The sequence below is a fragment of the Salvelinus sp. IW2-2015 genome, linkage group LG1 (genome assembly GCF_002910315.2).
Source record: "Salvelinus sp. IW2-2015 linkage group LG1, ASM291031v2, whole genome shotgun sequence".
Lineage (NCBI taxonomy): Eukaryota > Metazoa > Chordata > Actinopteri > Salmoniformes > Salmonidae > Salvelinus > Salvelinus sp. IW2-2015.
In genome coordinates, this window is record NC_036838.1 from 19,536,011 (window position 1) to 19,548,683 (window position 12,673).

The 12,673-nt window shown below is 41.4% G+C and overlaps 1 protein-coding gene across 1 annotated transcript in view; it reads left to right on the forward strand.

Annotated features, from left to right (window-relative positions):
- The first annotated feature begins 1,235 nt into the window (after positions 1 to 1,235).
- LOC111962177 (integrin alpha-5-like) overlaps positions 1,236 to 12,673 on the forward strand; it is a 55,779-nt gene continuing 44,341 nt past the window's right edge. The window contains exon 1 of the mRNA XM_023985057.2: positions 1,236 to 1,587. Within this exon, the coding sequence (XP_023840825.1) occupies positions 1,379 to 1,587 (209 nt within the window). The 5' untranslated portion in view covers positions 1,236 to 1,378. The remainder of the gene's footprint in view (positions 1,588 to 12,673) is intronic.

The following is a 12,673-nucleotide window of genomic DNA, read 5'->3' on the forward strand; positions in this document are numbered from 1 at the left end:
GATAGAAGGATCGAACTCTTGCAGACGCTTGGATCAACCCTTCTCCTTGGCCAGAGCGTCCAGTGTGAACGAACAGACAATCTGACAACGCTCTGAATTTATGAACGCCCAGAGCGCCCTCTGAGTGCTCTCTGGAACTCGAGAGTGAATTTATGAACGCACCCATAGAAATAGAATGAATAGAACGGGTTTGGAAGCTCTAACCCTGGCAATTTGACTTGTAAACTCATGGCCCTGGGTACCCCCGTAACGGCTGCCTGGTATAGTGAAGCAATCATTTCCATGGTAATTTGGAATGTACTATCAACTGATGCTGGATTGCCATGGTAATAGAATGTTCATTCAAATGATGCTAACTGGTGTGGCTCATRCAATGGAATGTGTTTTTTGTCATGTCAGTTGAGTTGATTTAACAAATCACAGCATAGATTGAAGGGTATACTTCATGCATTTAGGGCGCCCACTGGACGCTCTGGCTGAGGAGTATGGTTGATCTGAGAGCGTTCTGAMCTCACAATGGCAGTCAAGCACCTAAGATAACTGGCTAGCGATAGCTAGATAGCTACTTCCAGACAAAGATGAGAGAACCTCACTGTGACCATTTTACTCGCTCAAGAAGAGCTGGTAAGGCTGTTTTCATGTTATCCAGAGCGTTGGTGACTGTAACTGTGATGCTGGCAACAATATAACTACGTTTATTTGCCGACATTTACTGGCACCGGCCGTATTCAATGGGTGTTGAGCGTTTATAAATTCATCAGTTATTCTGCACTCTGGCACACTCAGATGACATGTTCTGAAATCAGATTAGATAGCCAGAGTGAATTTACGAACGCACCCCTAGGGATGGGTACACTCGAAATGGCGGCCAGTCCACTCATTATGCCACCATTGACTTGAATGGGGACGCTGGTTCTATTAATTATATTTCTGTGTTTATCTCTGCTGCCCCATCATTCCCCACCCCTTGTCTTTAAATGAAGTGCCCTGTTGAAAATGCATTATATCTTCACAAAATTATAACAATCTATGCTAGGCTTTTTTTCATCGACTTTGATAGGCCTACATCTCATAGAATACACACACACACACACACACACACACACACACCAAAACAGGTAATGAGTGCTCCCACATCCCATGTTTAATATCCAAAGCTCCACCCCAAAATGTATCTCCCTCCCCGAGTCTAAATCAAGTAGCCTATGAGAGCGAGAAGCAGAGTGTAACTGGGTCCTATTCAATTCACAATGAATTAATGGTCTCTGCTGGAATATGCATTACCAAACATATTACGCAGGCGAATGATGAGTTCCACACCTCGCAACAKATTTAACAGTATTTAGCGATTCGATGAAAGAAAAGACGCACAAAAGAAATGGGCACTGGACGGCAATTTGCAACAATTTCAGTCAACTCAACCCCGCGAAATCCAGGTTATTGCGCCCTGTTCGTTGTACTTACATTGGTTTTTATCCAGCAGTGCGCAACGTTTAACTTGGAAACGGAAAACCGCGTCGTCTACACTGGACCTAAGGACAGTTTTTTCGGTTATTCGGTGGATGTTTTCTACAATAATTTGTCTAGGTGAGTGCTTATTCATTTTACCCGTCGGTTAGCTTTGCTTTCTTTATATTGTTCTAGGCAACTGTTTGGCACAAGAATACACCATTTCATTCACTTAAAAAGTTATGATTTTAATGAATCCATATAGGCTATTTTGATATTGTTGTTATTCACAGTCTAATATCACAGTTTAGGACTAAACTACATTACCATGTTATGTAGCTGCTCAACAAGCCTACACATACGATTTGAATAACGGTTTGTAGGCTACATGGAGGCAAAGGGAACACGTTTTTGACAAGCCCACCGCCACAGCTCCTGCCCTTTCTTCCCTACAATACCACACCACTTTTGTGGGGAATAATTCCCAATTTCCCCTCATGGTGTGATATTATYTAAAGTTTTAGATCAGGGGTATTCAATCAGGGGTCCACTAAAATATATATATAAAAGGGGGAAATATATATGTTTTATATCAAAGTTTGTATGAATACAGCTAGCAACAAACAGTATAAACGGATTGTGAATTACATACCTACAGTATAAAAGAGGAGAATATCTTCTTTCAAATGATGTCAACTTTATTACACAAATTACACYCACTGGAGTATCTGACATAGGCTTTGTAAAAGCACCCGCAAACAGGCTACCAGTCAAGTGCCGCTGGCTGCAGGGAAGCTTTCTTGACTCGGACACCAACATATAGCTAACACATAACACATTTTTGGCAACACATAGCTAACCTTTTTTTTAACCAGCTTAATGCCTAACACACCTACAGTGTTTTTGCGCAAAACGGTACGCAGCCTCATCTGGACATGGGTGGAACAAAAGTTCAACATTYACCTTCTGTCAAGCCTTCTACTTATATAATTTGATGCATATGTTCGATTTATCCACACAGAAAGTTACAGGGCAAACGCAACGTTCCATTGAAAMTGAATGTACTTGGTTGTTTTTATAAACTAGGGTTCCAGTGTGCATTTCTTGTAGTGGACAAATGTTTCGAGCTGTTACAAAGTCATTCATAATCCTAATTTTAAAAAATTATGTGAATACATTAAGATATAAAGGGGGAACATAGATACATTCAATATAATTCATGAGGTGAATCAAAACCTATGTTTAAACCCTTTCTCATGCCTTGGAAAAAATCGTTTTACATAAAACACTACCTTTCTTTCCTTACATTTATGATAATGTTGTTTGTTGTTATATCATATACTAAGTATTTAAGAATTTAATCACACATTGACCTTGATCTGGTGAAATTCCTGGATATTGCTGTCGGACTCTTTTTTGTGTGTGGCGATCTCGGGAAGTGTACTGTAACCTCATAACATTTCGTATCTCCCTATGTTAAGGTGTGAAAACCCGTTTTCATGGGCACACATCCAAAATAATGTATGTGATTGCAAAATCCAGTACTTCAAACAGAAAGAGTAACTTTAATATGATTAATGAAACAAAAAATCGATACTGTCATTAACAGGATTATTCAATAATTACGCATAATAGTTGATTGATGTCTAGCTGTTTAGTTACATGGAGACATTATCCGCAACAGCTGATTACAGTCAAGTGATGAAGACCTTGTGTGATACTGCACACGATTTAACAACAGCCAAAGTGTGGGAATTCATGTTGACCTCGAGGATTAACAGAACATKTTGGTGTATATGTTGTTAAGGTGGTCAAAATACAGTAGTTGGTCTACTTTATAGATAACATTCAATTAATGTTCCTGAGGTAAGATTACGGTCTGTGTACCTTTTGTTTTCCAAGTTAAAACGGAGCAATCGGGAACGTGAAAACTTCCTCATTATTCGTTTTGAATAAAGTAAAACCCCAAAAACTACTCAATATTTCGATGTTCAAATGTAGGTGGGGTTAAATGTGGAACCCCTGGTCAAGTACACTTCAAGTATCCAACACTTCTTCTCCTTTCAAAGTAGTTCACTCTTCAAACTTCATTCTATGAATCTATAATCTATTAACTCATTGATTAATAGTTGCTCATACTGTGCCACAGTATCAAGATAAGGTAAGATTTCTCCATTTCTGCAATATATTTAGTGTGTATTAGACTTATTAAATGAACTGCTGTTACTGTAAATGGTTAGCTAACTGATATTAGGGTTGGGCAGTATCATATCATCATACCGTCCTTCTCTATCCCGGGATTTACAGTAGTACCGGTTTAGTACACAAGGTGGCGCCAAAAAAAGCCCATTGGGCATCTGTAATCCAGAATGCTTACAAATTAGTAAAAGTAATAGCGAGTTTCCATGGAGGCTGCTAGCTAAATATGCTAACAAGACAGGCAAGGCAGACAGGCAATCCAGCTCATAAAGATATATCAGACCTGCTTCTGTGTGGTGTCTGGAGTCGCTAGGGCAACGGGCCTGCCTGCTCTGCTTGGAGAAGAGGGGGGGAAGAGCTAACGAGCAGAGAATGGAGAAAATGTATTCCTAATTTATTTAACTTATTCATTTAGCCACTTACTTATTACATAGCAAGTTATACTTAGGGGTATAACTAGAATTCAGCGTTTTTCACTCAGGAAAAAAATAGAAAACACTTAAGAAATATCTTGCTGCGTTTTGTAAACGCAGATCTAAAATTATTCTTATTGTAATTTCTGCTCGGCATCAGACTAATTTCGTGCTTCAGTTGCACTTCTAAACTCCGATGAGAATTCACAAACGGGCATTCTATCAGCAGACAACGTTCTGACTGATGCGTAGCTACTTTTCTCTGTTACTTTTCTGTAGCCATCCTATTTTTCTCCTGTAAAATGCATGATTTCCTTTAAGYAAAACATTTGGAAATGTAGGTGGTAACACTTTTTCTATGATAGGCCTCAACATTAGAAATATGAAGGCCATCCATCGTTTTTGCAAAAAAATGACTTGCTTTTTCATTGTAAACTCATCTACTTGTGTGGCTGCCAGCAACAATAGTGTTGCACTGATGAAAATTAAGCTAATGTATTTTCTGTGAGGAAAAACTATAGTTGCACGTCCCTGATCACTCTAAAAAAACACTGCAGACTTTCAATATATCAGCTGGACACAGCTGGACCGTTTTCTCCCATTGTGCTATTTACAAACAAACACATGACTGGCTCAACTGTTCTGGGTAACTACATAAGTTTCATMATGTAAAATAATGTRACAGGTGAAATAAGAACGCGATCTGCTTTATCTCCTAACGCATTGCATAATTTGACAGCAGGTATTTACTTCAAAAATAGCTACAAATATTMAAATGTAAAGGTAAACTTCAAAGATATAGTTACAACGGTATTGACTGTATTGAAAAATACCCCCGTATACGGTATATAATATATACCGCCCAAGCCTAACTGAAATATCCTACATTCCTAKCTAACCATTGGTCATCTTATTAAATGATGCTATTCAGCCAAAACAACAGTATCTATTGCTAGACTAGAGATATGCCCTAGCTGAAGTTAGCAGTTGCACATCTAACTGCTTGGATTGAAACAAGGGTGTGTGGTTTCAATGGTTTACTGATTATAATGACTTCATTATTGGTTATTATTGTCAATGATTTTGTTGACAGAACCCAGATGTATTATATTATTGTATTCAATTCTTATATCAACTATAAAAAATAAAAAATAGAAATCCTGTTGTTTATCTTTTAAATTCTTCTGAAATGTTTAACAGGGCTATACATGATTGACAAGTTGACTAAAGCACAAACAGACCTGGCTACTAGGCATGACAAAGAAAGATGCAGGGTCCATGTTTCATGTGACAATTTSAATGACGTGTAGATGTCTTGTTTTGCTAGGAGTTATGGTCTCAGTGTGTCTATCTATACTCTTATTCCTGTAACTACACATGTGAAACTGAAAGAAAATCATATTTAAATGTATATCAAACCATTTAGAAATGTTGACCCTGATGTCAYACATTGCGATGACGCTGTAGGWGTGATCGAGGCGTAACAGCTGCTTTTAGCGAAAATGTGTTTGGAGTTTCCTTTCTAGCTAATAGGCTATGTTATGATGTAGAGAGRTCAAAATAATGTCAAACTATCGACCAAAACGATTCATTTTAAAATGTTATTTACTTTTCCTCACCATTATCATTCACCTGATGATACTTTTTTTTCTTCTGCTAATGGTGGTTTCTGGGTCACCAGTTTGCCTGGGAAGGGGTCCCTAGGCAAGAAGATGTTGAAGGACCTTGTTTTTGCTTTTAATATCCCTTTCATACACAGACCAAWATCCCACAAATTTACCATGCCTGCTTCTTTTTGCCTGTTTTTTGGTATATCTGAAAGGGGTAAGGGGTAAAACACATGGCAAATTAAAATCCACCAAAGACCTAATCATGATTCCTGCATTTTCACAGACTCTGTAATCAAAATACAGGTATCGGGTCTGTGTAAATTCAATAGCACTTACATTGTTTAACACCTGCTTAATTTAAAATGCAAACAGCCCCCATGGTTTATGTATAAAAGGGGTATACTTGCAAGAAAGTGGTATTTTATTTTTATTTTACCTTTATTTAACTAGGCATGGCAGATAAGAACAAATTCTTATTTACAATGACGGCCTACCCCGGCCAAAACCTAACCCAGACGACGTTGGGCCAATTTTGCGCCGCCCTATGGGACTCCCAATCAAGGCCAGTTGTGATACAGCCTGGAATCGAACTAGGGCCTGTAGTGACGCCTCTAGCACTGAGATGCAGTGCCTTAGATGCAGTGCCGCTGCACCACTCGGTAAATAAGGGGCTGTTTGAATCAGGGTCATATAAACATTGCCATACATTACAGGTAATATATCACATTTTCTGTCTGAAATTGGAAAAACTGAGCTAAGAAGGCTATTTGCCAGATGTTCACTTTCTTCAGCAAAGCTTCTGATCAGTAACTAGGCTTGTACCRGATTGAGCATTTGTCATTATTCAGCTATTATTTTGTGATATATTACACACATACATATTCAGCATTTTGTGGGAGTTGGATCATATCTATTAAGGGGAAATTCAAATCCTTGGGTGAATAGGGATGTCATTGACTTTGACAAATACAAGAAGGACCCCCTCCCTGYTGTTTTACTAATTGGTGAGTGAGATTAAATAAGATTCAAACATGTAGCTAGGCCTACTTAGCCGATGAACACAGCAGGTAACACCACTTTTCACCTTTCACTAAAAGATAAATCTTAGCATTCACAGCTGAAATTAAGTAACACAATTGGGCCTGTTCTACCAACTGAAATGGGTTTTTGTCTTAGCCCATCAAATTAGGTACTCARGAGTTGCATTGTTTTTGTCCAATTAATGTTATAGGAATGTAGTGGTACCACAACCTTCACGGATCRAATCAACAACTGAACTTGTGTAATGTGCTCGCACTTCATACAGTACATCACATGTACACAAATGACGCAGTGCATTGTAGGCCTGTTATTGTCATAATCACTTTGACAAGTGCGCATCGCTGCTGTGCCACCGCTACCCCATCCCGATCCTTTCAAGAAAAATGCATTAAACTTSAAGTTCACTTGTTTATAATCAATTCTCTCATATTTACGGATTCATTGATATAAAATGATATAGCCTAMAGTGGAAGGAAAAATGTCATGAAACTTTAACACCATTCCCCTAAAAACTAAAATATTTCCAAGCCTATGCTGATAAAAAAAATATTCGAATGAATAGGTTTTTCAGCAATTGTGGCAAAGGCTTATCCTACATTTTAGGACGGACACACACACAGCCTATTTAGAACAACTATTGTCATCAACAGCGTCATGGCGGCTGAAGATAAAAGGGCATGGGCTGTAAGGCATCTATTATAGTGTACTTCAACTCCTTTTTCTTTTAAATTACCAATTTACCAATTACCATCAGCAGAGAGGAACTCCAACGGTTTTGACTGAACTGAAGTATCATCTTGCACTATCACTCAGGAAGTAAGCACAGCCCTTGTAYATGTACTGTAGGTTAATCTCATGGTAGCAATTGAGCCTGGGGRCGAGGTTATATGGARGTAGCTGGGTCAAATAGTGAGAGATGAYGTACCCTAGACCTAGGTTTTGAACAGCTACAGTGTCACACTATGGTTGGACTAATCCTGAGAAAAGGGCATCATGTAGGCCTAGTTTACAATGGGTCCACTAGAGATTTAGCTGTGACATTATCATTAGGCCTATCATGTAAGTCAGGGGTTAGGTCACTTGTTGCAAATGCTCATTTCACTAATTGTCAAGGACAACCCATTTAGTCAAATCTGAGGGTCACCATATGGGCTGAGACAATATTGTCATAGGGGCTGAGCTGAGTGATGTTTAAACAAATAGAGGCCTATATCAACTCCGGCTGTCACAGCGCCCCTTCTACCRTCCTCTGAGGCAGAACTGGTTTTATGGCATTGACTTAAATGTACACGTTGTCTGACACCAGCAGGAAGGAAATTGCTTAAGTCTCCCTCTGTTTGCTTAGTTAAGCATTTGGGGGGGGGGCAGAATGTGTGTTGTGGAGCCATTATGAAAATGTTGATTCAGTCGCCTTGTAGGAGTTGGCTCTTTTTCTCCCCCGTGGTGCATTTTTTWATCTGGTTGTAACGGAGACGCTGAGAGTTGAGAAGCAGGTACAGGTGAAACGTTTAATAAAACATGGAACGAGACAACAGTAGCATCTACACATAAACACAGGAACAATACTGACTGGGGAAAGATATAGGGGAGGTAATGGAGTCCAGGTGTGTCTCATGATGACGTGCAGGTGCGTGTAATGACTGATGCCAGGCGTGCGTAATGATGAATCCCGGTCCGGGAGGCGAAGGTGGAAATCAAGGATGATGTTGGGATCCAGAATGTCCTCCACCGGAACCCAACGGCGCTCCTCTGGGTTCATACCCCTCCCAGTCCACCAGGTACTGGAGCCGAACCCCACGACGTCGGGAGTCCAGTAGAGATCTGACGGCATAGGCCACACCAACCTACGGGGGCCACCCTTGAGGAGAGAGGTGAGGCAACGGAGCTGAAATTCCTGATGAAACGGCATTAGAAGTTGGCAAACCCCAAAAACCGTTGTAACCCCTTTATGGTGGTTGGGACTGGCCATGACCTGACCGCATCTACCTTCTTGTCGTCCTTCCTTACTCCCTGCAGGCTGATTTGGTAGCCTAAAATTGTCACTTCTCAGTCTTGACTAACAGGTGGTTAGCCAGGAGGTGTTCCAGGACTGCTCGAACGTGAGTGATGTGATCCTCCAGGGTAGCCTAGTAGAACCCTCCCTCGATGCGGATGAGATTGTATGCACTTTGTAGATCCAGTTTGGTAAAGAACTGGGCACCGCGAAGCTGTTCAATGGCTGATGGCACCAACGTGAGAGGGTAATGGTACTTCATGGCGATTTCATTGAGTCCTCTGTTATCAATACATGGACGTAACCCTCCATTCTTCTTGGCTACGAAGAAGAAACCAGTCGACGCAGGAGATGTGGACGTGCGGATGAAACCTTGTTGGAGCGCCTCTTGGATCTAATGCTCATGGACAGGGTCTCAGCCACCGACAGAGGGTAGATGCGTCTGCGCAGAGGCACAGACCCTGCAAGCAGGTCGATGGCACAGTTCACGGGTCTTGGAGAATACCTCCCGCAGGTCCTGGTATACCTCCGGGATGTTGGGCTGAAGCAACCCAAGGACTCTCAATCGACGTGGAACCACAGCGGATGGGGGAAGCCAGGTCCTCCGGCATTCGGGTGACCAGACTCCATGGTGAGGGTGAGTGGTTGGGTGATGTGTGATGGTTCCGGATCCTAGTGGCCGATTACGAGGGCTTGAACCGGAAAGGACCGGAGAGCGGGTATGATGATGTTAAGAGGGTCTGGTCAATAAAGTTCCCCAGTGCACCAGAATCCACTAATGCTGTAGACACAATACATGAGGGACAGTCAACTAGTGTGATGGACACCAAAAAGAGAAAGTGATAAAGATGGAATACTTACTCCTTCCCCGGGAGGTGGAAAATCGCATGACCGTCCCTCTGCTCTTGTTGATCCCGGATTAGGAAATGCCTGACACCGTTGGAGCCCTCCTTGACCACAATACAGACAGAGCCCCGGCTGTCTCCGTCGCTCCGCTGGGAGGCGTGTGTTCAGGCTCTGATGGAGTGTTCACTGAGGGAGGGAGAGAAGCGATGAGAGTACCGGTGCTTCCGAAGTAGGTTATCCAGATGGATGGCCATTGCAATGAGTGCGTCCAAGGAGAGGTTGTTGTCATGACAGGCCAGTTCCGTCTTGGACTTCCTTGTGCAGACCGCTTATGAATAGCATAGAATGCGCCGGTTCGTTCCATCACCTGGATGCTGCTACTGTCCGGAAGGTAAGCGCATACTCGGCAGCGTCTGGTCCCTGGCGTAATTGGAGTAGGCACTCACCCCTCCCCCCCCTCTCCCCTCCAGGGGATGAATTAGCTCATATGAAATTAGCTCACCCCTCATATGAATCTAGCTCCTCCTCTCTCCCATTCCAAAACCCGCCCAGTCAGCAGAGAAATAACCGTGGCAACCTTGGACCGCTCGGTGGTGGGGCTTCCATCTGGTGCGTAAAGTAGAGGGAAGCATTGAAGTAGGAAGCCACAGCATTTACATGGGGTGCCGTCATATTTATTCGGGAGGGACAAACGGGTATCGCTGACCTGAGCGGGTTGCTGAATGGGCTGTTGTGTTGGCTCGACTGTTTGTAGAGTATCCTCCGCTAGTTGACGACAATGCCTCCCGGGTACGAGACGTTGCACACTGCGAATAACTTCTTCCATAACCGTCCCCAGTTGTGCCAGCTGGTCATTGGTGTTGACATAGAAGATATCCCTGCTTGTCGACCGTCTGGGAGATATTCTGTTTTCCTGCTGCTTCCATTGTAACGGAGATGCTGAGAATCGAGAAGCAGGTGAAATGTTTAGCAAAACAAACAAAACATGGACCGAGACAACATAACAGTAGTGTCTACACATAAACAAAGGAACAATACTGACTGGGGAAAGAACCTAAGGGAGTGACAGATATAGGGAGGTAATAAGTGAGGTAATAGAGTCCAGGTGTGCCTCATGATGACGTGCAGGTGCGTAATGATTGATGCCAGGTATGCGTAATGATGGATCCCAGGACCGGTGGTTAGTATACCGGCAACGTCGAACACAGGAGGGGATGAGCGGGAGTAGACGTGACACTTTTCAGGACTGGACAATGTTAGTCTTTATGCTGAAATAAACAAAATAATTGATAGCTAACTATTGTTGCTGTTTTTGATTTCCAAATGTTTATCATATGCCATGTTGCAATTGCGTCTGTCTTGTTTGGGTCATATAAGTCAAGTTGGGATAGGTGGAGCAGTTGCGGTCGTAGAGAGACAAATAGAGTGACACACTCGCCAGAAAATGTCCTGTCATATTTCATGCATGCCACATATTAGATGGTTTTGCCATACAGGCGATATCCAGAGTTTGCTGTTTTTCAGCATGCCACTGTTGTTTGTGTCTCGGCGACACCACAGTGTAAGTCAATAAGCCTAGTTAAGATAGAAGACCATTGTTTTGGTAAAGAGGGTGGTCTGGCAGTAATATGTAACGAGCAGTAGCTGTAGAATGGTTTTGGTGAAAAAGCAATGTTATGCAGTTTCCCTTAGATGTAATTTTTTTAGGCAGGGCAACAACTGCAGTAACACCTGAGATGACATCAGTTGAAGGGGAGGGGGGTTAAACCATTCCTATGTAACCAGACCTAGGTTCAAATAGTAGTTGTTTTCTTTCAAATGCTTTAGATGCACTTGATTTATCCAGTGGTGGAAAAAAGTACCCAATTGTCATACTTGAGAAAAATAAAGATACCTTAATAGAAAATTACTCAAGTAAAAGTGAAAGTCACCCAATAAAATATTGCTTGAGTAAAAGTCTAAAAGTATTTGGTTTTAAATATACTCAAGTATCAAAAGTAAATGTAATTGCTAAAATATACTTATGTATTGAAAGTTACATTTTAAGTATAAATCATTTAAAATTCCCTATATTAAGAAAACCAGTGGCCACATTTTCCTAGTTTTTTTATATTTACGGTAGCCAGGAGCACACTCTCCTACACTCAGTCATGATTTATAAACAATGCAATATGGTTTAGTTAGTCCACCAGATCAGAGGCAAAAGGGATGACCAGGGATGTTCTCTTGATAAGTGCATGAATTTGACCATTTTCCTGTCCTGCTAGCCATTGAAAATTTACTTTTGGGGTAAAAAGTACATAATTTTATGTAAAACTAAAAGTTTAACAAAAATCTAAATAGTAAAGTAAAGTACAGATACCAAAAAAAATGACTTAGTAGTATTTTTACTTAAGTACTGGATTTGGCTTGCCTGGCACCATGGAACCAATGGAATAGACTCAAAGGTGCAAGCCCTACCCATATAGCACTCCAGGCAAGCTCAATCAAAGTACTCAAAATAACTCAAAGTACTTGAAAGAAAATAAATATTATTTGAATCGAGGTGGATAACATAACTGTGTGCTATATGTTTGGCCAGTAGATTCAAGTTGACTCATTCATGTGTCATTACTCTGATATTGTTACTCTAGCTATGGTATGGTTTCCCTGTGCTGTATGTTTTCATATTCTTTTTAGTTGTATATCATTGACTTAAAGGGCACTTAGCAACTCAACACTTTGAGAAATCACAGGGAGCTCGGAAGTATATCTGAAAGAGAACGGTTCCCAAAAACTCAGTCGTCAAAAGTGTGAGCGACTGCATAGTGAATGGTTTATAGGAAAGTTAATCCTGCCGTGTAAATATTCCTCTTATGCTCGCCAGACATTGGGGGCCCCTTGACTCGGAGGCTGTCTGATCTCTGTTAATGTCATCATTCATTGACATCTAAAGCTTTGCAATTCCCCTGTGCTCGGCTGTTTGTGTGGCTGCCTTGAAAGGGTAGACGGATTGTCTCTCTTCGCTCTATCTTTCTCTCTTTCTGTCTCTGTCCCCCCCGACACACTGTTTTTGGTTCAGACCGTTAGCTCAGTTAATTCTCAGTCCCACTTTTTCCCATTTAACATTTAAAAGCATCTCA